Genomic DNA, 21,657 nt, shown 5'->3' on the forward strand with positions numbered 1-21,657 from the left:
ATCAGCTCTACTTTGGAGTGACGAATACCATTTTCCCTCACAAATGACCCAAATAAAGGAGAGAGCAAAACATATGGGGGTGTCCCCACCTTGTCCCCCTATCCGTTTTGTGAGTCTCATTATCCGTCACTTGCTCCGACACGTCTTCAGCAAGACTAATCGGATCTTCAAGAGCTTCCCCATTTTTTGCAAACTCATTAAAAATTTCATGTACGAGAACATTGTCGCTTTTTGGCCCCTACGAAAAAATTACACTTCATGAGGGCTTGCCTGGAATCCATGGAATTATTAAGGGGTAAGTTTTATTGGGCGATAATTACTGGGGAAATTAATTAGTGGGTAATGAGTTCCTTGATGATATGTTTGGCATAAGAGTAATGATTACTGAGTAAATCTTTTACTCACCCAATCATTACTCAGGGGGAGGGTGAGTAATGTATTACTCTTTTACAAGGGTAATAATTCCAGAAGGTGAATAATTACCCCCATACCAAACATGGGAAATACACCTCACATATTACTTCCCTATTCATTCCCCTTCTATTACCTTCAATCCAAGCAAGCCCCTAGAAAAACCAAAAAATTCAACACAAATCTCACTCCTAAAAACTGACTTCGGCTCTTTTTGCACATCGCCGTCCAACAGAACATCGCTCACCGTTTAACTGTTCTTCATCACCCTCTTAATTCTAGGTATAATACATTCACTCTCTTTCTTAATTGATTTCGTAATTTCATTTATGTTCATGTTTTTAGATTTGAATTGCGTTATGTCCCAATTAATTACTCCCTGACATATTCATGTTTTTTTTTTTGTTTTTTTTGTTTTTCTGTGTTTATGAATTAACATTAAAAAATTGGATATAACTTAGTATATAGTCTTGAGTTTTTTTTTTTTTTGGTACCAAGTATATAGTCTTGACTCTTGAATGCGGATTATCTATCCCATTTTCGCGGTCCTAACTAATTCAAGTGTGCACAATTGGTGACTTATTTTCCTGCTAAAAACTATATGAAGAGATGAACATATCTACATTCAAGTGTGTTATCCTGATAAGCGCGATGAAGAGGTTTAAAACTAGTCCCTCCGTTTCGGTCATTTGTTTACCTTTGGTTTTGGCACATACCATGGAAAGAGGAGGGGCCAATTGAGGGTAGAGGATCAATTGCCCATCAATAACATTCCTAAAATAGAAAAGTAAACAATTGATGAGATTTCCCAAAATGGAATAGGTAAACAAATGACCGGGACTGAGGGTGTATAAAACTAATTTAAGTGTGGGGAATTTATCTTGGAATTGACTAAATTAGTTTCTTGTTAGATGTTGATTTCGTGGAAGTTGGGATTCTAGAGCGGTACCTCTAGTTAAGTGATAATTTCTACATGAATTACGATTTCCTTACTCTAACCAAACAACTTTTACCCCATTTACATGAATTGTTGATTCGTGTGTATTTTATATTCATCGGGTTTTAGTATTCCCATGGTAAACATAATAAAAAACAATAAGTAGAAATAATCGACAAGACTACAATCCACTTTTGGAACTCCGGCAAAAAATAAGAACACATTAGGTAGGAACACCCTTAAATTTGTTCCAGCAAAAATAAGAACTGATAATCATGGTCAAATTTTGATTCGGGGATGACAATCAATAAAATTGAAAGACTTGGGGGTGCGAAAGTGAGATAACATTGTGGTCCTTCGAGAGGAGAGAATGAGAACTTTTACCTTCTAATGTTGAAAATTCATGAAATTAAGGATTTGGAATTATGTTGAAACAAATTATCAATAAAAAGTCCACATTAGATTGGTTATTTTTTCACGCTTGGAGCAATGGCGCTCATTAATGAACAGCTTTGTGTTAAGCTACATTTACGCGTCGATTATTGTGATTTTGTGAAGTTCAACTTTTCAAATTCAGGGCTAAAATTTTAACTAGTTGGATACATCATGCAATCCCCGTATATTTTTGATGAGTGTTAGGACCATTCCTCCACGGCTCCACCCACCGATCGAATTAAGGTGGTTACTATTTATTGTTTTGGCTGAGGTACATAAGTACATTCTCCTCATAACCGCTGGTACAACTATAGGAGTATACAAATTCTTGTATCTAGCGTAATATAAAGTGAGGAAATATATTTATTTAATGAATCATTTTACAAGAATTTAGTGTAAAGCTGCTTTATAAGACTTATTAGGGTTAGGGCAGTATTGGTCTTGTACGTCCAGTAACCTCTCAGGGTCATTCCTAGAATTAAGTGTTTAGCAGTCGGTTGTTGAAGTTTATTTACATGTTTCTATACAGCTGAAAATCCATGGCGGCGCCTGTAGTAAATTCTGGTGCTTTGATCATTCTGGAAGAGCTGAAACCATCTTCTCCTCACTACCAGGACGGGGCGTCCCTTCGAGTTACTGGAAAGTTAGTGTCTTCCTTTGAGTTTTTAAGCCTGCGATTATTTTGTAAATCTTTTTGTGTCTCTTGCTTCCCAACCAAAAAACAGTCTTAAAAGGTGAGTTTTTTTTTCTACTAGTACTTGGTCCTAAAATGTTGGACTTCGAAGGTGAATCTTTTTCTCCCCTTCGCTCTTTGACACGGTCCAATTTTTATTAATACGCTACTAATTAGAAGTTGCATTCAAATGTCTGCAAGGGAAAAAAAGTAAAATATGTTCAACCCTCAGGGCAAAATCATAAAAAAACTAGATTGCTTCCTGAAATATGGATGACCCAAATCAAGGTCGGTTACTGGGTCTTCGGATGATATTCGTCTTTGTGAGGTTTAGATCTTCCGTGTCTTATGAAGGAAAATCTGACTAATTACCATACCTTTCCCCAGCTGCTTACCACCCTTGTCAGCGATTCAGTGCAGAAAGAAATTGAACTGGATAAATCTTTTCATCATATTATTCATATTAACTTGTTAGCTCTAGAATTAATATGATATTATCCTGATTGTACGTCTGAGATTTGTTACTTAAGACTTTGTTCACCTTAAACTCCTGACATTTTGTGTGTTACTTGTAGTACCGTTGTTAAAGTTTCTATTGCAAATTCATACGAATAGTTCAACTTGCAATGACATTTAATTGATGATGCTTGAACCTCTGCCTGGAGACTTATGCTCATAGCTTAGCCGACTTTGATTGTATTGTTGTACTCCCTCCGTCCCGGTCAATTGTTGTCCTTTCGTTTTGGCACAAAGACCAAGGAATGAGGAAAAGGCCAATAACTAAATGACAAGTGGAACAAATTGAATGAAAATGATCAAATTATTCATCAAGTTGATTCTTAAAATAGAAAGGACAACAAATGACCGAGACACCCAAAAATGGAAAAGTACAACAAATGACCGGGACAGAGGGAGTAATATGTTAGTCCATGTTGTTAGATTAGAAGAATATAACGTGGAGACTGCTGTTGCTGTTATTTCTGATGGAAGCGCTACTCTGAAGATTGACACCCAATATGTGGAGCTTCAGTACCGATTGGGTTCCATCTACCAATTCATAGGAGAGCTGCTACTCGAATCTGGCATCGAGGTAGATCATTTACTTGGACACTAAAACAATATTCATATATGATATATCCCTTTTAATATGCATGGTGGTGAAAATCTGGTCTCTCTATTTTCAGCCCATTTTGAAGGCGCGAGTCGGTAGGAATGTTGATGGTATTGACCTCAATTTGTACCGTCAAACCCTAAACCTCTTGAAAGAGTTTCAAGCTGAGCAAGCATAACTGGTACTCCTATAATGTTTTGACGTCTCATTCTGAAGGTTTTCAGATAGTCAAATAATCGCGTTCTATTGTGGTTCGAGTTAATATTCACCTAAGCAGCGATTTCAATGTTTACAAATATGAATGCCAAGTATTTAGAATCCTTTTCTAGCTCAAAATATAGTGCCTGATTCAAAAAGTGGAAGAAAGAAGGGCCGAAGTATCATTGTTACGACTAGGGTTAGAGAGATCACAATGGTGGACTATTGGAGAATTAACTCAAACTTATCTGCAGGACACACTTTTGTTCGAAGGTTTGTAGCTTAAATGCTCAATCTACAGTCAGTCTTATATGTGAAAGCAGTCCTTTAGGGTGTGTTTGGATTGATTGATTTGGAGGGGAAAGAAAGGGAGGGGAAATCGGGGATTTAAAATCCCTTGTTTGGATAGGAAATGAGGGTGAGGGAAATGGAGGGGGAGAGATTTGGAGGGATCCAATTTCCCTCTTCCAAGCCTAATCAAAATCTCTCCACAATAGGCAAATCAGCTTTGGAGGGAAATTGTATCCAAACACCCACACCCCATTCCCCCTCCCCATCCCTTCTCTCCCTTTCCCTTCCCTCCTTCCCCCTCCCCTCCCTTTCCCTCCACTTTTGCTATCCAAACACACCCTTAGGGTGTGTTTGAATTGAGAGATTTGAAGGGAAAAGAAAGGGAGGGAAAGTAGAGGATTTAAAATCCTTTGTTTGGATAACAAATAAGGGTGGAGGAAAATGGAGGGGGAGAGATTTGGAGGGATTCATTTTCCTTTAATCAAGGCAAGTCAAAATCTCTCCACAATAGGCAAGATTTGGAAGGAAATTGTATCCAAACACCCACATCCCATTTGTCCTCCCCTTCCCTTACCTCCCTCTCTCTTCCCTCCTTCCCCCTCCTCTCCCTTTAGGGTGTGTTTGGATAGTAAAAGTGGAGGGAAAGGGAGGGGAGGGAGAAGGAGGGAAGAGGAAGGGATGGAAGGGAAGGGGAGGGAGAATGGAGGAGGTCATTTTCCCTCCAAATTTTGCCTTTGTTTGAGAGGAAATAATTTGGCTTGGAATGGGGAAGTCGAGGGACCCTCCCCTCAAAATCCCTCCACCTCCATTTTGCTAACCATACAAAGGATTTATCATCCCTTCCTTTCCCTTCCCTCTCTTTCCCTCGAAATCCTCCTATCCAAACAGACCCCTAGGGTGTATCTAGTCCTTTTGGATTGAAGGAATTAGAGGGAAAAGAAAGGGAAGGAGAGTGGGGGATTTAAAATCTCTTGTTTGGATAGCAGATGAGGGTGGAGGAAAATGGAAGGGGAGAGATTTGGAGGGATCCAATTTCTCTCTTCCAAGCCTAATCAAAATCTTTCCACAATAGGCAAGATTTGGAGGGAAATTGTATCCAAACAACCACACCCCATTTCCCCTCCCCTTCTCTCCACTTTTGCTATCCAAACACACCTTTAATGTTTTCTTCGTTTCATTGTATGGTTATGAGTTTGTCTTGCATATAAATCGGTATCATGGAAGTTTTTGTGGCGAATCTATCTATATTGGCAAACAAATTGACAATTTGGTTTTGCATTTGGACTAAGATAAGTGTATCTTCATCTTTTGTCAAAATAGTTCATTATTTTTTATTTACACCAAGCCCTTACAAGCTTGGGTTTCTGCTTGCAAATGTGCTGACGAGCCACTCAATTCTTTACTGTAACTATCTCTCCTGATTGTCATCTCCTAAAAATGTCGAGACAACCGTGCAAGTGTTTTAGCGAGATGCTGAACTCTTTCCTGTAACTGCTCTCTTGATTTTACCGCCTCATTTAAAAGGGGTCTTACTGGGAAACAAACTAAAGCTGTTCAAATGTGGGCTTGGGCCGGACATGGACTGGGCCATGAAGAAAAAAGTTGCCCTTTTAAGACTATAGTGGGCGGGCCAGGTCAGAATTATGGGCCAATTATTCTTGTCCTTACCCGCTTTTTAGTTAAAAGTCGGGCGGCCCATGGGCTAATGGGCCGTAACACTTAACATTTAACTGTTAATTACGTATTCGGTATAGAATGACTTCAATTTAAATTACTTTTTATATCTCATACCTTGATTTGAAATTTGAAGTTAGGTGTATAATATATATAGATAGTGAAGGAATACATATAAGGGTAGAGCCGTAGAGGTAAATATTAGATGTATACATCATTGTAACTTGCAATACACGGTAATTAGTGTTGTTTTGAATATATGCGCCTATTGGAAAGACAATCAAATTTTAATTGGCATGGAGATATTTGGAAAGACAACGGTTTAGTTTTGACTTTATTAAATAAAAATATGCTTTTATTTTCTTTCATTTAAAAAAATCATTATTTATAATATTAAACAATTAATATACACAAATAAATTGAAAATTTACTATCTTATATTTTTAGTAGGCCTGACGGGTTGGCCTGTTTGGAAAAGCTCGTGTTCATGTCCAGCCCATTTATTTAATCGGGTTGGGCTTGTCCAGCCCACGACCCATTATTTAGAAAATTTTGTGTCCAAGCCCGCTAAAAATAAGGGCCGGATGGGTCGGGTTATCAGGTAGTATGACCCATGAACAGCTCTAAAACAAACCTAAATTCTCAAATAGTATCATTTGCATTAAATCATATATTCTCTACTTAATACTCCCTCTGACTCAACAGATTGTTTATATTTAATTAAACACAAATTCTCATTTGTGACGGAGATAACCGTCACAAGCTTGTGACGGGTACCGTTTACTCTCACAAAATATCCCTGAAAAGGTGAGTGGGAAGCACATGGGGGGTGCCTCACCTTGTCCCCTCTCCCTTTTTATGAGAGGTCACAAGCAAGACTAGCTGTTGATTAAAATACTCACAAATAATAAGTGTAAATAATCTGTTGAGTCCAAGGAAGTAACTATTGGTTTCAGAAATTGTTCTACAGACATTTGTATGCTTGATTACATAACCTATTCCTGCTGGCTTCATTTTGGTCCGACCCCTCACTTGTGCATTGTGCCCTACAAGGCTACGATAATCAGAAGTTCCCTCTTCAACATTTACTTTTGCAACAAAACTCAGCTTTTTGGCTACCGGTGCAAAATTGATAACCTAATGGTGCAGCCGTGCAGGTGCGTATATTTAACTTAGTTTCATATATATTTGATAAAGCCGCAACATTTTCTTTTAATGCCACTCAAGTACGGAGTATAAGATTCTCACAATTATGAGTGGCATTAGTCATTTTAGTAGTGGCGTTTTGCGTCCCCTTATTATATCATCATACTAATTTACTGTTTATAGTGATTATTACAATGGTATCGTCAAATCAGTCAATTGTATAAGTCTCCCTTAAGGCGACATTATCCTCTATATAAACCAAGTAGCAAATCTAACATTCAAAACAAAAAGTAGACTGACAAAAATGCAAAAACATGATGAAGATGCGCCAATTCCACACGTCCTAATATTTCCATTGCCGATACAAGGGCCGTTCAACTCAACGCTGAAGCTAGCTTTACTCCTGACCTATGCATGTCACCTTCCTCACCACGGATCGTGCCTACAACCGCCTTGTCCTTGGTTCTAACGCAAAAACTCGATTTGACCGACACCCTCGTATCTCGGTCCACACCTCGGATGGCCTCCCAGAGGATCATCCTCATGACAGCGATACGTTCTTGGAAATGCTTGACGCTGTTAAAGAAGTTAGTCCATCGATAATTAAGAACTTGGTAGCAAGCCACAGTTTGAAGCATCCGTAAGTTTACGTGTATGATAGCAGATGGGTTTTATGATTTTGCAGTGGATGTCGGAAATCAAGCTGGTATTCCAGTTCTATATTTTGATGCAATTAGCCCTTGTTGCCTTTGGGTTTATATTTGTCTTCCAAGGTTAATTGATGCTGGTCTTGTGCCAATAAGAGGTATGTTCTTCATGTATTGTCAGTTAAATTGATACAACTACCTAAAAAATAACCGTCATTTTTTTTATACATTGCAATTTAAAAAACGTGAATTTCCATGAAACCTACGCTACTCAAGTTATTATATTTCAAATTGTTTTCCATTCCCATCACTAATAGAAAAACGACTAATTTCATTTTCATTTCAACAGAAAAGAAGTTAGATGCCATGGTTGATATAGTCCCTGGCATGGAAGAATTCCCAGACTATTGTCGTGGCCGTAATTTAATGGATGAAATGAAAATGCAACGAATTCTTGGTGGAGTTAACAATCTCCAAAGAGCCCAAGGCATAATTCTTAATACCTTTGATAACTTGGAGCCATATTTGCTACCATACATGCGTTCCCATTTTGAAAATAAAGTTTATACCATTGGGCATTTGGGCCTATCCATTTGCACTTACCATTGAAAATGCAAGTAAATCTCCCCATGAAAATTGATTTATTAGAAGACTATTTGTTCATCAAATAGTTTTTGGAAAGAGGATAAAAGTTGCATGGCATGGCTTGACAAACAACCACCAAAGTCTGTCATCTTTTGTAGCTTCGGGAGCCTAGCGGTAGTGAATAGTGGAAGTTTTTTCTTGTGGGTTAAACGACCCGGGTCTGTCATAGGAATGGAAGACGACTTTGAAAAATGGAGCCGAGATGTAGAAATGAGCTTAATTGAGGGGATAAAGAAAAGAGGGTGTATTGTTAGTTGGGCACCACAAGAAGAAGTCTTAAAACATTCAGCAATTGGAGGGTTCTTAACTCATAGTGGATGGAACTCGACTATAGAGAGTATTACGAATGGAGTACCAATGATATGTTGGCCGCTTCATGTAGATCAATTGGTGACTAGTAGAGTTGTGAGTCAAGTTTGGAAGATTGGAGTTGATATGAAAGACACTTGTGATAGATTGATAATTGAGAACATGGTCAAAGAAGTCATGGATTCGAGGAAGCATGAGTTGTTTGACAATGTGACTCGATTAGCTAATTTGGCTAGGAAATCAGTTGAAGAAGGGGGAACTTCATATCACTATTTCGGATGTCTAATTGACGACATAAGATCATTACAGCCGCTGAGTCGATACAAAAGTTTTAACGGGAAATCAGTCGTAGAAGGTGAATCTTAATTCATTTTAGCTAGTTTACATTTGAGCTACCAATTCATGATGATAAATAATTGATATAAAATGGTAATAGCAGCCTTGACCAGTGACGACACCATTTTTTTAAGAATGATACAATATTGAAATTATCTTATAAAAATTTATGATTAAATATTACTCCCTACAAATAACTAAGTTTGCCCCATTTCATTTGGGCACCAATAAGGCAATAATAAGGAATGGAATAAACAAGTGAAAAGTAATGCAAAAGGTGCAAGTTGTTGATAATTAACCAAAAAGTAATTAGATTAGTTAAATACTAGTTTAGATCCGCGCAATAAATGTGCGGTATTTTTAATGTTTTTATTTTTGTATTACTTAATCATGCTAAATTAACACCCTATTAATTTTTCATATTTCACGTCATTATATTTTAATATGAGAAAAAAATGAATTGTAACCAGTAAAACTGAGTAAAATTGAACTGTGAAATAATACTGGTATCTCATTAACGGTTCATTTTTCTCGTTATTGTATTTTGTTTCGAGCCAAAAAAAAATTAAAAAATTAATTCAAGAGAATTGAGTAATGTGCTTAAATGTATGTTTTTAATTTTTTTTTATACCACAAAGCTAGTGATTCCAATTTATAAATTCTCTCAATTTTTCTTGTTATAAAAGTAATCAAAATGATCTATATTTTTGTTTATACATAGCATGAATAGTATGTGTCAAGTCATTCTCAAATAATAGCATTAATAAAAGATTTAATAGCTTAAAATTTTATATTATTTATACTTTAAATAAAGTATTAAAGTTTAGTATTTAGTGAAAATTTTATAATTTAAATAAAAGATAACCTTTAATGAAAATAATTATAAAATGAAATTATATTTTTTAATTATTAATTACATTTATTAGTGAATACAATTAAATTATCAATAGCTTCCTTATTTAAAAAGATGCTTTTTGGAGAGAAAATTTGTGAGTTCACCTATTCATCCCCTATTTACTAAAAGATTAACACATCTTGAAATTTCCCGCTCAAAATTCCCGCCCATGTACTGAAAAATTGCGCTCAATGTCTAATTCTTATCTCTCTAAATATATTCTAGGCAAATCTTTTCTAAATATACCCAATCTTAATTGACTCCACTAATTAGTTACACTAAAAAATATACCGTAAATAAATATATACTGAAATGATTTACACAATATTCATCAATCTTTACCTTCTTAATAATATAATATATATAATATAATAATTCCAAAGTCCTTATTTTCTCAATCTCTACCATAAATATATATATATATATATATATATATATATATACAGATATTGTTTTTACCGGTTTCCTTTACGAGGCTAATACGCGTTTAATTAGATATTACATCTAACTTAAATGTATTATTAATGTCAAAAAAACTAATAAAGTACGATAATATTAGTACTGCAAAAATAACTTAACTTAAATGTCTTTTAACGGTAGTTATTTTCTTTTCTACCTCATACTAATATTATATTAGTACATTATAACATTAAATTGAAAGTACAATTAATTTATGCAAATAATTTTTATTAAGACCGCCTCTTTATAATCAAATCTAAAAAATACCGCGCTGTAGCGCGGGATCTATACTAGTTTAGTAAATAGGGGATGTTGATCCAAAAAAATATGGAGGGAGTTTTATGAATTTTTTCCCAAAATAGACGATTTTTACCAATTATTTAACGAAATGGGTCGAATCTCAAATTAATTACCCAAAATGGGTCCAAGTTATACCCAAAGCTAGGTTCGAATCTAAGTCGCCATGTCGGTCGGCGACCAAGCCCAAAGTCGCCATCCCCCATGACGTTTTGGTTTGATTTTGCATGAATAAAATCATGTTGGAAAAGCGCGGGAAATATGACTTCGACACAAGTCGCCACCCGTCATGGCGACTTGACCCCTCACACTAGCTTTGTCAATACCAAGCCTACGTGGACCCATTTTCGATAATTAATTTGAGACTCGATCCATTATGATAATTAATTGGGGAAAATCGTCTATTGGAAACGGATTCGAGTTTTATGATGATCCAAAAAAAAGGGAGGGAGTATTTGGACTGATCCAAAAAAAGGGAGGGTGTCGTTAGTGTAGAGTAGATTAGTGTTTAGTTTTGAGTAAATTAACAATGGGTTAGTGTTTATAAACACCATAATTAGGCCTATTAATGAGTGGCAATAATTGTAAATATAAATGAGCCATAAGGACCATATGGTCATTTGTATGTCTCAAAAAGGAAATTTGTCAAATGGGGCAAACAAAAATACTTTGCCTTATATGGGAAATGGGGCAAAGATAGGTAATTGAAAAAAAAAAAAAAAAAAAAAAAAAAAAAAAAAAACTCGTACTTGTATAAAATCTTTTAAAATGCAATTCATATTTTTATTAATAATTACTACGTATTCACATTTGGTAATGCCACGAACAATTTAATTACACAAATTATAGGGTAAGACTGTCTCATACTAAGAAAACTATTAATTTAAAGCTAATAAATGAGTGATATTTTTATATAATGTGATTGTTTCATAGTATAAGATCGTCCCACACATAACTACTGATTTAATTAAGGAGCACTAACAATTTACAATTGTCAAAGTAAGTAATGAACAACTAATATATTAGAAACATAAAGCGGTTAAAAAAAAAGGAAAATGTGTAATATATAAAGTTTTTGGAAAAAAAAAACAACACAAAAAGTGTTGAATAAATAAAAGTTTTAAAAGAAACAAAAATGTGCTATGTGGATTTCGAACCTGGGTTGTTATCCCCAAAAACAACCAACCTTTGGTCAATTTGCTTTTATCAGTTGGACTATTTTGCATGGGTTAATTTATTTTATCTCCGAAAATTGGTTGGGCCGTAGCCCATATAGCCCTATACGTGGATCTGCCCTTGAATACAACATGTGAAACATATCAAAACTGATAGACGAAAGAAAGAGTAACATTCAAACATAAATATATCAACTCATCCATCAAATGGATACAACTAATCCTGACAAAGCTTACTCGACCTGATAATGCTGACCCAAGATCTGAAAGTGACCCAAACTTGCTTGGCTTAAATATGACCCGAAACCCGAATTAACCGGACCCGACCTAGACTTGACTCGAACCTCGGTTGACCTGACCCAAAAAGACTCGACCCATATATCGTTGACCACCCAAAACGACTTAAAGTCCAAAATAATCTGAAACGATAAGTAGAAGTCATATATTGCTATATACATCAAAATAAAGTTTCATTGGTTATAGACTTTATAGGCATCCCTAATATATACGAAGTAGTTAAATTTGCAAATTAGTACTCCCTCCTATTCTATATTTTCTTCCCCTTTCTTTTTTGTACAAGAAATAAGAAAGTGAATTTGGACCACACAAAATACACTACCCCACATGCCATTGAATTTGGGCCACACAAATCATCCCAAAAAGGGAAATAGGAAGAAAACTCAAATAACCGAATAAGGAAATAGGGAAGAAAATATAGAGTAGAAGGGAGTATTTCTTAACCAAAATACTACTAACTAAGCCCCTTGGTTATTACATATTGGCACATTGTTGGACCCTTGGTTATTCATTCGGTGCTGGGAATTTTGGATGGAGCTCCAATGCCAGATGAGATGAATTATACGCACATTGTCTTGATCCCGAAGAAAAAAGCTCCGGATAAAATTCGTGACTTTAGACCGATAAGCCTTTGCAACGTTATTTATAAGCTGGTGTCCAAAGTTCTTGCGAATCGACTGAAGAAGTTCTTGGCTGATATTGTTTCGGTTAACCAAAGTGCTTTTACTCCGGGACGGTTGATATCGGATAATGTTCTGATTGCCTTTGAATTATTCCATCATATGAAAAATTCGAAGAGCAAGGATGGACATATGGCTATAAAACTTGATATGGCGAAGGCGTATGATAGGGTGGAGTGGGACTTTTTGGACCGTGTTTTACGGGTTATGGGATTTGATGGGTGTTGGGTTGATCGGGTTATGGGGTGTGTCACGACGGTCTCTTCAGCTGTGTTGATTAATGGTAATGTGAAGGAATTTTTTCGACCGGGGAGAGGACTTCGACAAGGGGACCCGTTATCACCATATCTTTTTATCTTATGTGCCGAAGTCTTATCGAATATGTTGCGCAAATCAGTGGAGGATGCATCGCTTCATGGCATTCGCATTGCACAACAAGCACCGGTAATATCCCATTTACTCTTCACTGACGATAGTATATTTTTCTTAAAGGCGTGTGAAGAGGAGGCCGCGAAAGTGAGTGAGATTTTACGTGCTTATGAGAGAGCCTCGGGTCAGCTGGTAAATTTAGATAAGACGACTGTGTCCTTCAGTCGTGGGGTGTCTGAGGAGAGGCAGGTGAGTATTGCGGGGTGCTTGGCGGTTCAGAGGGTGGAGTTTCAGGAGCGCTATTTGGGCTTACCAACTATCATTGGACGGTCTAAAAAACCGATCACCGATATTGTCCGTAACAAGCTGCTTAAACGGCTTCAAGGGTGGCGTGGGAAGACTTTGTCGAAGGCGGGTAGGGAGATTCTTATAAAGGCTGTGGCCAATTCACTCCCTACCTATGTGATGAGTATTTTTAAACTTCCAGCTGCTTTTTGTGACGATTTACGGAGATTGGTCTCGAGATTTTGGTGGGAACATGAGGATGGCAAGAAGGGTATTTCTTGGGTTTCATGGAATCATTTGTGTAAACCCAAGTGCGTAGGGGGTATGGGGTTTCGAGACTTCATCAAGTCGAATATAGCTCTTCTCGGCAAACAAGCTTGGCGTTTGCTAACTTCACCGGAGAGTCTTTGGGCTCAATTGATGCGGGGCAAGTACTACCACGGAAGCGATTTTTTGGCGGCAAACTTGGGACATAATCCGAGTTATACTTGGAGGAGCATCCTTGGTGCGAGGGATGGGTTACTTAATGGGTTGCATCGAAGGATAGGAAATGGATTGGATACTTTAGTGTGGGGTGACCAGTGGATACCGAATACGCAGTCGGGGAGGGTATTGTCGCCGTGTTTTGGAGCAAATTCGAGCATGCGGGTGGCAGATCTTATGGTAACGGGTGGAGGTGCTTGGTGTGAGGAGCGCCTTGGGACGTATTTGCTGCCGTTTGAGGTGGAGCGGGTGCGCAATATCCGGTTGAGCGAGGAGAGCCATGAGGATATGTGGTATTGGGCAGCGGAGAAGGATGGGGAATACTCGGTTCGATCTGCTTATAAGCTGTTAGTGGGAGTGGAGGGTGATACGTCGGAACCATCAACATGGGAACGAAGTAAATGGATATGGAACAATCTTTGGAAAGTTCAAGTGTGGCCACGGATCAAGCTTTTCTTCTGGCAACTATGCAATGACGCGCTAGCAACTAAGGCAAACTTATCTTTTCGAGTCGGTAGGGAGGATGTCTTGTGTCCGTTGTGTCAGTGTCAAATTGAGTCATCTATTCATTTATTTTGGGACTGTGGGATTGCTAGTGAGGTGTGGGTAAGGTTGGGGGTTAACTTTGAGGAGGCCATACGGGTGGGGGGGGAGGGGGGGGATAAGGGATTGGGTGGAGGGATGTTGGAGGGAGATGAATAAGCGAGATTATGGGCTCTTTATGATAGGGTGTTGGGCGTTGTGGGAGGCGCGAAACCAGGTGGTTTTCGAGGGAGGAAAAGGGGAGGTTGATGGGGTGATTCGGCGTGTTCAAAGAGTGATGGATGAGGTTGAGGGGGAAAGGCTGGCACGGAGTAAAGGGGAAGGGAGACAGGCGAGTGGAGGAAATGGCGAGGAGGATAGGGGATGGATGGCACCTGGGGAAGGGTGGGTTAAGTTGAATGTGGATGCGGGGGTGAAGGAGGGTGTTGGTGTGGGTATCGGAGGGGTGTGTCGGGATAGCTCAGGGAAGGTGCTTTGGGGGATGGCAGCTCGAAGGCTGGAAGTGTGGGAAGCTCATGTTGCCGAAGCTGTGGCGGTGCTCGAAGGATTGCAAGAAGCGGCGAAGGCAGGCCATACGACGGTAATTGTTGAAAGCGACTGCTCACAAGTTATAGATGGCCTGAAGTTGCGTAAAAAGGGTCGAAGTGTGTTTACTCTTGTGGTTGATGATATTTTACGTCTATGTAATTCTTTTTCTTCAGTTGTTTTTTCGCATGTTTCTCGTAAGAATAATGAGGTAGCTCACGCCTTAGCTCATATGCTACCGGTAGTTTCGGGTCGGTCGGTTTGGTATGAAATGTTACCTGATGTAGCTCAACGTTATATTTCTCTTGAGTAATATATTTACCCCTGTGGGTTTCAAAAAAAAAAAAAAAAAAAAAAAAAAAAATACTACTAACTAAAGTGTTATAGGCATTAACCCGAACCGAACTGAGCCAAAATGATCTACATCCAAAAGTGACACTACAACAAGTCACTCAAAATTGACCCAAAACCTTAAATAACCGGACCCAAACCATTCCGGAGTCTATATCTATATATATATATATATAAAAGAGAGTTTTTTCGAGCGATCTGAGAGCGTCCACATCATCAAAAATCAATTTAGGAAAGTATAATTTTTGATGTAAAAAATAAAGCGGAAAATCTTTTAATTATTATAATATGTATATTTCCTAAATTATATTCAAGTGATATTTCCAATTTTTATATCAAACTTTTACATTTCATTTGGCAAAAAAATATCGCTAAAAAAATTATGAAAATAATATAATTAGCTTTGTGGTAAAAAATGCTATTATTAGAGTATAAATTTCATATTATTTGCACATATTAAAGATGGTGTACTTCTTAATGTGTAAAATTGTGTAATTTTTAGTATGTTTTGTCCCACATTGAAAAATAACGTAGGTGTGGTGAATATACTACATATAAATAGTACATTGTCCCACATCGAAAGATTAGTATAAGGTGATATGATCCTATGATTATAAATAGGAGGCATATTTGGAACTTATGTATCCACCCAAATTTTGTTGAGTCTCATAAATATTGTTTTAAACAGCTCTTAAGATTTTCTATCATTATCTACGATATGATATAAAAAATAAAGTGGAAATCGTTGGGAAATACCCGGGAAAGAGTTAAGAACATGAACATGAACATGAAAATCAAAAAATACAAAATTAAAGGTTTTACTAATGGTAGTCTCCTGACAGAGTACAAAACTAAAGATTTTACTAATGGTTGTCTTCTGAATGCAGTAATAAAACGTTAATGAGTCGTTATATGTACGATGTAGAGATCCCTATCTAATTAATGATCGAGACTAAGTGGCTTTACCTTTAAAGAAAAATAATATGTATACAGTAGTAGTTTTTTTAAGAAGAGACATGTAATTCTTGGTATGTTATATCTTTCACATTGAAAAATAATGTAGGCATGATAAACATACAAAGTTTAAATAATTAAATTATGTATCTCACATCGAAAGAATAGTATACGGTAGAGTGATTCTATAAATATAAATATGAGGAATCCTTGAAACTTAGTGATTAACCCAAATTTTTTTGATATAAAAAATATGTACTTTTTAGTATGTTATATGTCCCACATTAAAAAATAATGTAGGTGTGGCGAATATATTATAATAGAACTGTCCCATATATATACATTTTCTATATTATATGAAAGTGATGTTTATAATTTTGATATAAAAACTTTATATTTCATTTGACAAAAAAGTATCGTATGAAAATTATATAATTAGATTGTGACAAAAAAATGTTATCATTAGATTGCAGATTTTATTGTAATTTCTCATTATTAAATCGGGTTGATGTCAAAGTAGGTGAAAAAAAAAATGGTGTATTTAGTATGTTATTTGTCCTACATTGAAAAGTAATGTAAGTGTGGTGAATATACTATGTATAAATATTAGAATTGTCCCACATCGGAAGATTACCATAAGGCAGAGTGATCTTATGATTATAAATAGAAGTCATAACCCAAAATTTCTTGATTCTCTTAAGTATTGTCAGGGAGAGCTCTTAAAAGAGTTTGTATTACTGTCTCTAGAATAATGATCTCTAACCTAAGTTAATCTTTGGAAAATCTTTTAGTTATTATATATAATATATACTCTGTATTTCTTATTTTATATTCAAGTGGTATTCTGGGAAAGAAAAAGGTAAACACATGGGTATGTACCATTTGTAGAAACTTAAAATTTGGGGTACCATGTGTAATCTATCAAAGTTCAAGATTACCATGAGAAATTCCCAATATTATAATGATATAGTTAATTAAATTTTCATTTAAAAGAGAAAGAAATCTGTACCAATAAAACAATAAAGGGGGTATTATTTTTTAATTTTTATTTTATTGTCACGCTATCAAACTTAACGTCCATTTAACAGCCTTTACATCAAGGGGTACCATGGGCAAAAAAATGGAACCTCAAGGGTATCATATGCAGATTCTTAAAAGTAGGGGTAACATGGAAAATCTGACAAAACTAAGGGGTACCACGGGAAATTTCCGTATCTCAATTATGATAAAAAATTTTTGAAGAAAAACAAAATACAAATATTAATGGAGAGTACTTGATCATATTATTAAATTTAAATATAACTATTTGATATAATGAGTAGCAATTGTCCGTATTCGGTATTCGGGATCTGTTAGATGTCGAAGTAAGAGCCAAAAAAAATGGTGTAATTCTGAGTATGCATTGAAAAACAATGCAGGTTTGATGAATATGTACTATGTATAAATAGTAGAATTGTCCCACATCAGAAAAATAATCCAAGTTTGGTGAATATATTACTTATAAATAGTAGAATTGTACCACACCAAAAGATTAGTATAAGGTGGAGTGATTATATGATTATAAATAAGTTAACCCACGTATATATTAATATGTAAACAAATCATTAGACATAGTCTCACATAGAATATAAATATTAAACCCTTATAACGTTTTTTTTTCCATTATAAATAAGTTAATTACCCCGTTGCAACGCACGGGCATTCAAACTAAGTTAATGTCGAACATTATTAATGGAGAGTACTTGATCATGTTATTAAATTTAAATATAAATATTAGATATAATGAGTAGCAGTTGTCCGTATTCGTTATTCGGGATCTGATTGGATGTCGAACTAAGTGCAAAAAAAATGGTGTAATTCTGAGTATGATATTTGTCCCATTCTGAAAAACAATGCAGGTTTGATGAATATATACTACGTATAAATAGTAAAATTGTCCCACATCAGAAAAATAATCCAAGTTTGGTGAATATATTACTTATAAATAGTAGAATTGTACCACACCAAAAGATTAGTATAAGGCGGAGTGATTATATGATTATAAATAAGTTAACCCACGTATATATTAATCCTTTATTTTTTTTAAATGAGATATTTTAATAATATGTAAACAAATCATTAGACATAAAATGTAAATATTAAACCCTTATAACGTTTTTTTGCATTATAAATAAGTTAATTACCCAGTTACAACTCACGGGCATTCAAACTAAGTTAATGTCGGAACATTATTAATGAAGAGTACTTGATCATATTATTAAATTTAAATATAACTATTAGATATAATGAGTAGCAATTGTCCGTATTCGGTATTCGGGATCTGGTTGGATGTCGAACTAAATGCAAAAAAGATGGTGTAATTATGAGTATGTTATTAGTCTCACATTGAAAAACAATGCAGGTTTGATAAATATATACTACGTATAAATAGTAGAATTGTCCCACATCAGAAAAATAATCTAAGTTTGGTGAATATTACTTATAAATAGTATAATTGTCCCACATCGAAAGATTAATATAAGGTGGGGTGATTATAAATAAGAGTTAACCCACGTATATAGTTTTTTTTTATTTTTTTTGAAAGAATATTTTAATAATATGTAAGCAAATCATTAGACATAAAATGTAAACATTAAACCCTTATAACGTTTTTTTTCTTTTGCATTATAAATAAGTTAATTGTCCCGTTACAACGCACGGGCATTCAAACTAGTACATAATAGACTCAAATTAGAATAACCCAACTCAAACTAACGTAACCCATTTCCAACCCAACCGAGTCATTTACCACCTCTAAATACAATCAACAATCAACAATACATAAAAGTAGACAAATGGAGTGAGTATTTAACACGAGAGCGGGAGAAAAAAAACCTTGTGTGAGATTGTGAGAGACGATTTCTTAGGACTTTGGAAGATTTTCCGTCTCAGACCGGCGAGAGCCGTAGTACCATTCCACCTTCTCTTAATTCTAGGTATACTCTCTCTCTCTCTCTTTCTTAATTTCATTTCTGTTCATGTTTTTCAATTTTATTTTCCATGTAATTTCTTCTGTCATTTATTCATGGTTTTTTATGTTAATGATTAACATGACAAATTGAATATAACTTGTATAGTCTCGAGTGCGGATTATCTGTCCCATTTTCGTGTTCTGGTCTTAACTAATTCAAGTGTGCACAAATTGGCGGCATATATTTCTGCTAAACACTACGATTATTAACCCTAATTCAAGTGTCGATACCTAATTTGCCGAATTAATGGGAGTTGCAATTCCTTTGGAAATGTAGGACATTATTTACCCCTAGTTAAGTGAGAAAACTGTTCCGGCAAAAATTAAATACTCCCTTTGTCCCGGTCATTTGTAATTTTGTTTAGCTATTCTATTTTAAGATGTCTCATTCATTTGTTTATCCTTCTATTTTGGGAATGTTTGATGTTTCCCATAGGTAATTTGATTATCTACATGACCAAAGGGAAACAATGACCAGGACGGAGGGAATAGTAACGGAGTAACTAACCGAGGTCTAATTTTGATTCTGGGATGAGATTAGACCGAAAGTGAAAGACCCTGGGAGAGAAAGTGCGATAGAACGTTGCGGTCCCTCATAACCTCAAATAGGGCTATAGGAGTAAACAAATTCTTGTATCTAGCTAATTTAAAGTGACTATATATACGGAGTATATGTCTTTAATGAATAGTTTTACGAGAATTTAGTGTAAAGCTGTATTAATACGACTTATTTGGGTAGTACTGATCTTTTTGGTGCAATAATCTCAGTTTAGTTTAGAAGATTAATTGATTAGCAGGTGGTTGAAGTTTGTTTACATGTTTTTATACAGCTGAAACTCCATGGCGTTGCCTGTAGTAAATTCTGGTGCATTGGTCATTCTGGAAGAGCTGAAACCATCTTCTCCGCACTACCAGAATGGGGCGTCACTTCGAGTTACTGGAAAGTTAGTGTCTTCCTCTGAGTTTTTAAGCCTGCGATAACTTTGTGTAATCTTTTTGTGTCCTGTCCCTTGCTTCCAAACGAAAAAACAGTCTTTAATAAGCGAGTTTTTTCTTCTTCTAGTACTTGGTCCTATAATGTTGGGCTTCGAAGGTGAATCCTTTTCCTCCCCTTCTCTCCTTGACACAGCCCAGCTTTTATTAATACGCTACTAATAAAGAAGTCACATATGAATGTTCGTAAGAGCAAAAAAGCCATATATGTTTAATGCTCAGGGTAAAGTTATAAAAGAAACTAGATTGCTCCCTGAAATTTGGACGACCCAAATCAAGGCTGGTTACTGGCTCTTTTGATGATATCCGTCTTTATGAGGCGGTCTTCCGTTTCTTATGAAGGAAATCTGATTAATTGCCATACATTTCCTCAGTTGCTTACTACCCTTGTCAGTGATTTCGGTGGATAAGAAATTGAACTTGTGTAGCTCTAGAATTGATATGATATCATCTCTAATTGCACGTCTGAGATTTGTTACTATGACTTTGTTCACCTTTATTAAACTCGTGACATTTTGTGTGTTAATAGTAGTACCGTAAAAAATTGTGTTTCTATTCCAAATTCATACCAATAGTTTCAACTTGCAATCGCATTAGATGATGTTTGACCTTTGGCAAGAGATTTATGCTGATAGCTTAACGAACTTTGATTGTATTTTGTAGTAATATGTTAGTCCATGTTGTTAGATTAGAAGAATATAACGTGGAGACTGCTGTTGCCGTTATTGCTGATGGAAGCGCTACTCTGAAGATTGACACCCAATATGTGAAGCTTCAGTACCGATTGGGTTCCATCTACCAATTCATTGGGGAGCTGCTGATCGAATCTGGCATCGAGGTAGATCATTTACTTAGACACTAAAAACGATATTCATATATCCTTTTAATATGCCTGTTGGTGAAATTTGTTCTTTCTATTTTCAGCCTGTTCTGAAGGCGCGAGTCGGTAGGAATGTTGATGGTATGGACCTCAATTTGTACCGTCAAACCTTAAACCTCTTGAAAAAGTTTCAAGCTGAGCAAGCATGACTGGTATGATGTTTTGAAGTCCGACTTCTGAAGGTTTTAAGATTATTGTCAAAAAATTGTGTTCTCTTGTGGTCCGTCATAATGTTCATGTTAATATTCAGTTTAACTTATGGTTTGGATGTTTACATATGGAGTACTAAGTATTTAGAATATTTTTCTTGCTCAAAAATCGAAATATAGCACCTGATTCATACAGAGTAAGAAAGAAGGGCCGAAGAATCTTGTTACGACTAGGGGTTAGAGAGATCACAATGGTAAGACAATTGGAGAACTAACTCAAAATTATTTGCAGTACATGGTTTTGAAGCTTTGCAGTGTAATTGCCTAATTGTGAATCTACAGTCGTCGTTTTCTGTGAAACCAGTCTTTTAATGATTTCCTCATTCCGTTAATAGGGTTAATGAGTTGGTCTCACACTATAAGTCGTTACCATGGAAGTTTTTGCAGTAGATCTATCTATATTAGCAGACAGATTGAAACTTTCGTTTTTCTGGGACTA

At 35.9% G+C, this 21,657-nt stretch overlaps 3 protein-coding genes and 1 pseudogene across 3 annotated transcripts; all 4 read left to right on the top strand.

Moving 5' to 3' along the window:
- Positions 1–533: 533 nt before the first annotated feature.
- LOC141597190 (CST complex subunit TEN1-like) lies at positions 534–3,962 on the top strand. Its single transcript, XM_074417561.1, has 4 exons — positions 534–693; positions 2,313–2,426; positions 3,396–3,546; positions 3,641–3,962. Exons 2-4 carry the CDS (start codon positions 2,323–2,325, stop codon positions 3,743–3,745), a joined length of 360 nt encoding a protein of 119 aa, XP_074273662.1. The 5' UTR covers positions 534–693; positions 2,313–2,322; the 3' UTR covers positions 3,746–3,962.
- A 1,488-nt stretch (positions 3,963–5,450) lies between these two features.
- LOC141597189 (7-deoxyloganetic acid glucosyltransferase-like) lies at positions 5,451–8,937 on the top strand (annotated as a pseudogene).
- Positions 8,938–14,573: 5,636 nt separating this feature from the next.
- On the top strand, positions 14,574–15,134 carry LOC141595653 (uncharacterized). The gene has a single exon (XM_074415615.1). It carries the CDS (start codon positions 14,574–14,576, stop codon positions 15,132–15,134), a length of 561 nt encoding a protein of 186 aa, XP_074271716.1.
- A 3,814-nt stretch (positions 15,135–18,948) lies between these two features.
- On the top strand, positions 18,949–21,448 carry LOC141597191 (CST complex subunit TEN1-like). Its single transcript, XM_074417562.1, has 4 exons — positions 18,949–19,101; positions 19,967–20,080; positions 20,817–20,967; positions 21,054–21,448. Exons 2-4 carry the CDS (start codon positions 19,977–19,979, stop codon positions 21,156–21,158), a joined length of 360 nt encoding a protein of 119 aa, XP_074273663.1. The 5' UTR covers positions 18,949–19,101; positions 19,967–19,976; the 3' UTR covers positions 21,159–21,448.
- Positions 21,449–21,657: the final 209 nt, after the last annotated feature.

The sequence above is a fragment of the Silene latifolia genome, chromosome 8, assembly GCF_048544455.1.
Source record: "Silene latifolia isolate original U9 population chromosome 8, ASM4854445v1, whole genome shotgun sequence".
Classification (NCBI taxonomy): domain Eukaryota; kingdom Viridiplantae; phylum Streptophyta; class Magnoliopsida; order Caryophyllales; family Caryophyllaceae; genus Silene; species Silene latifolia.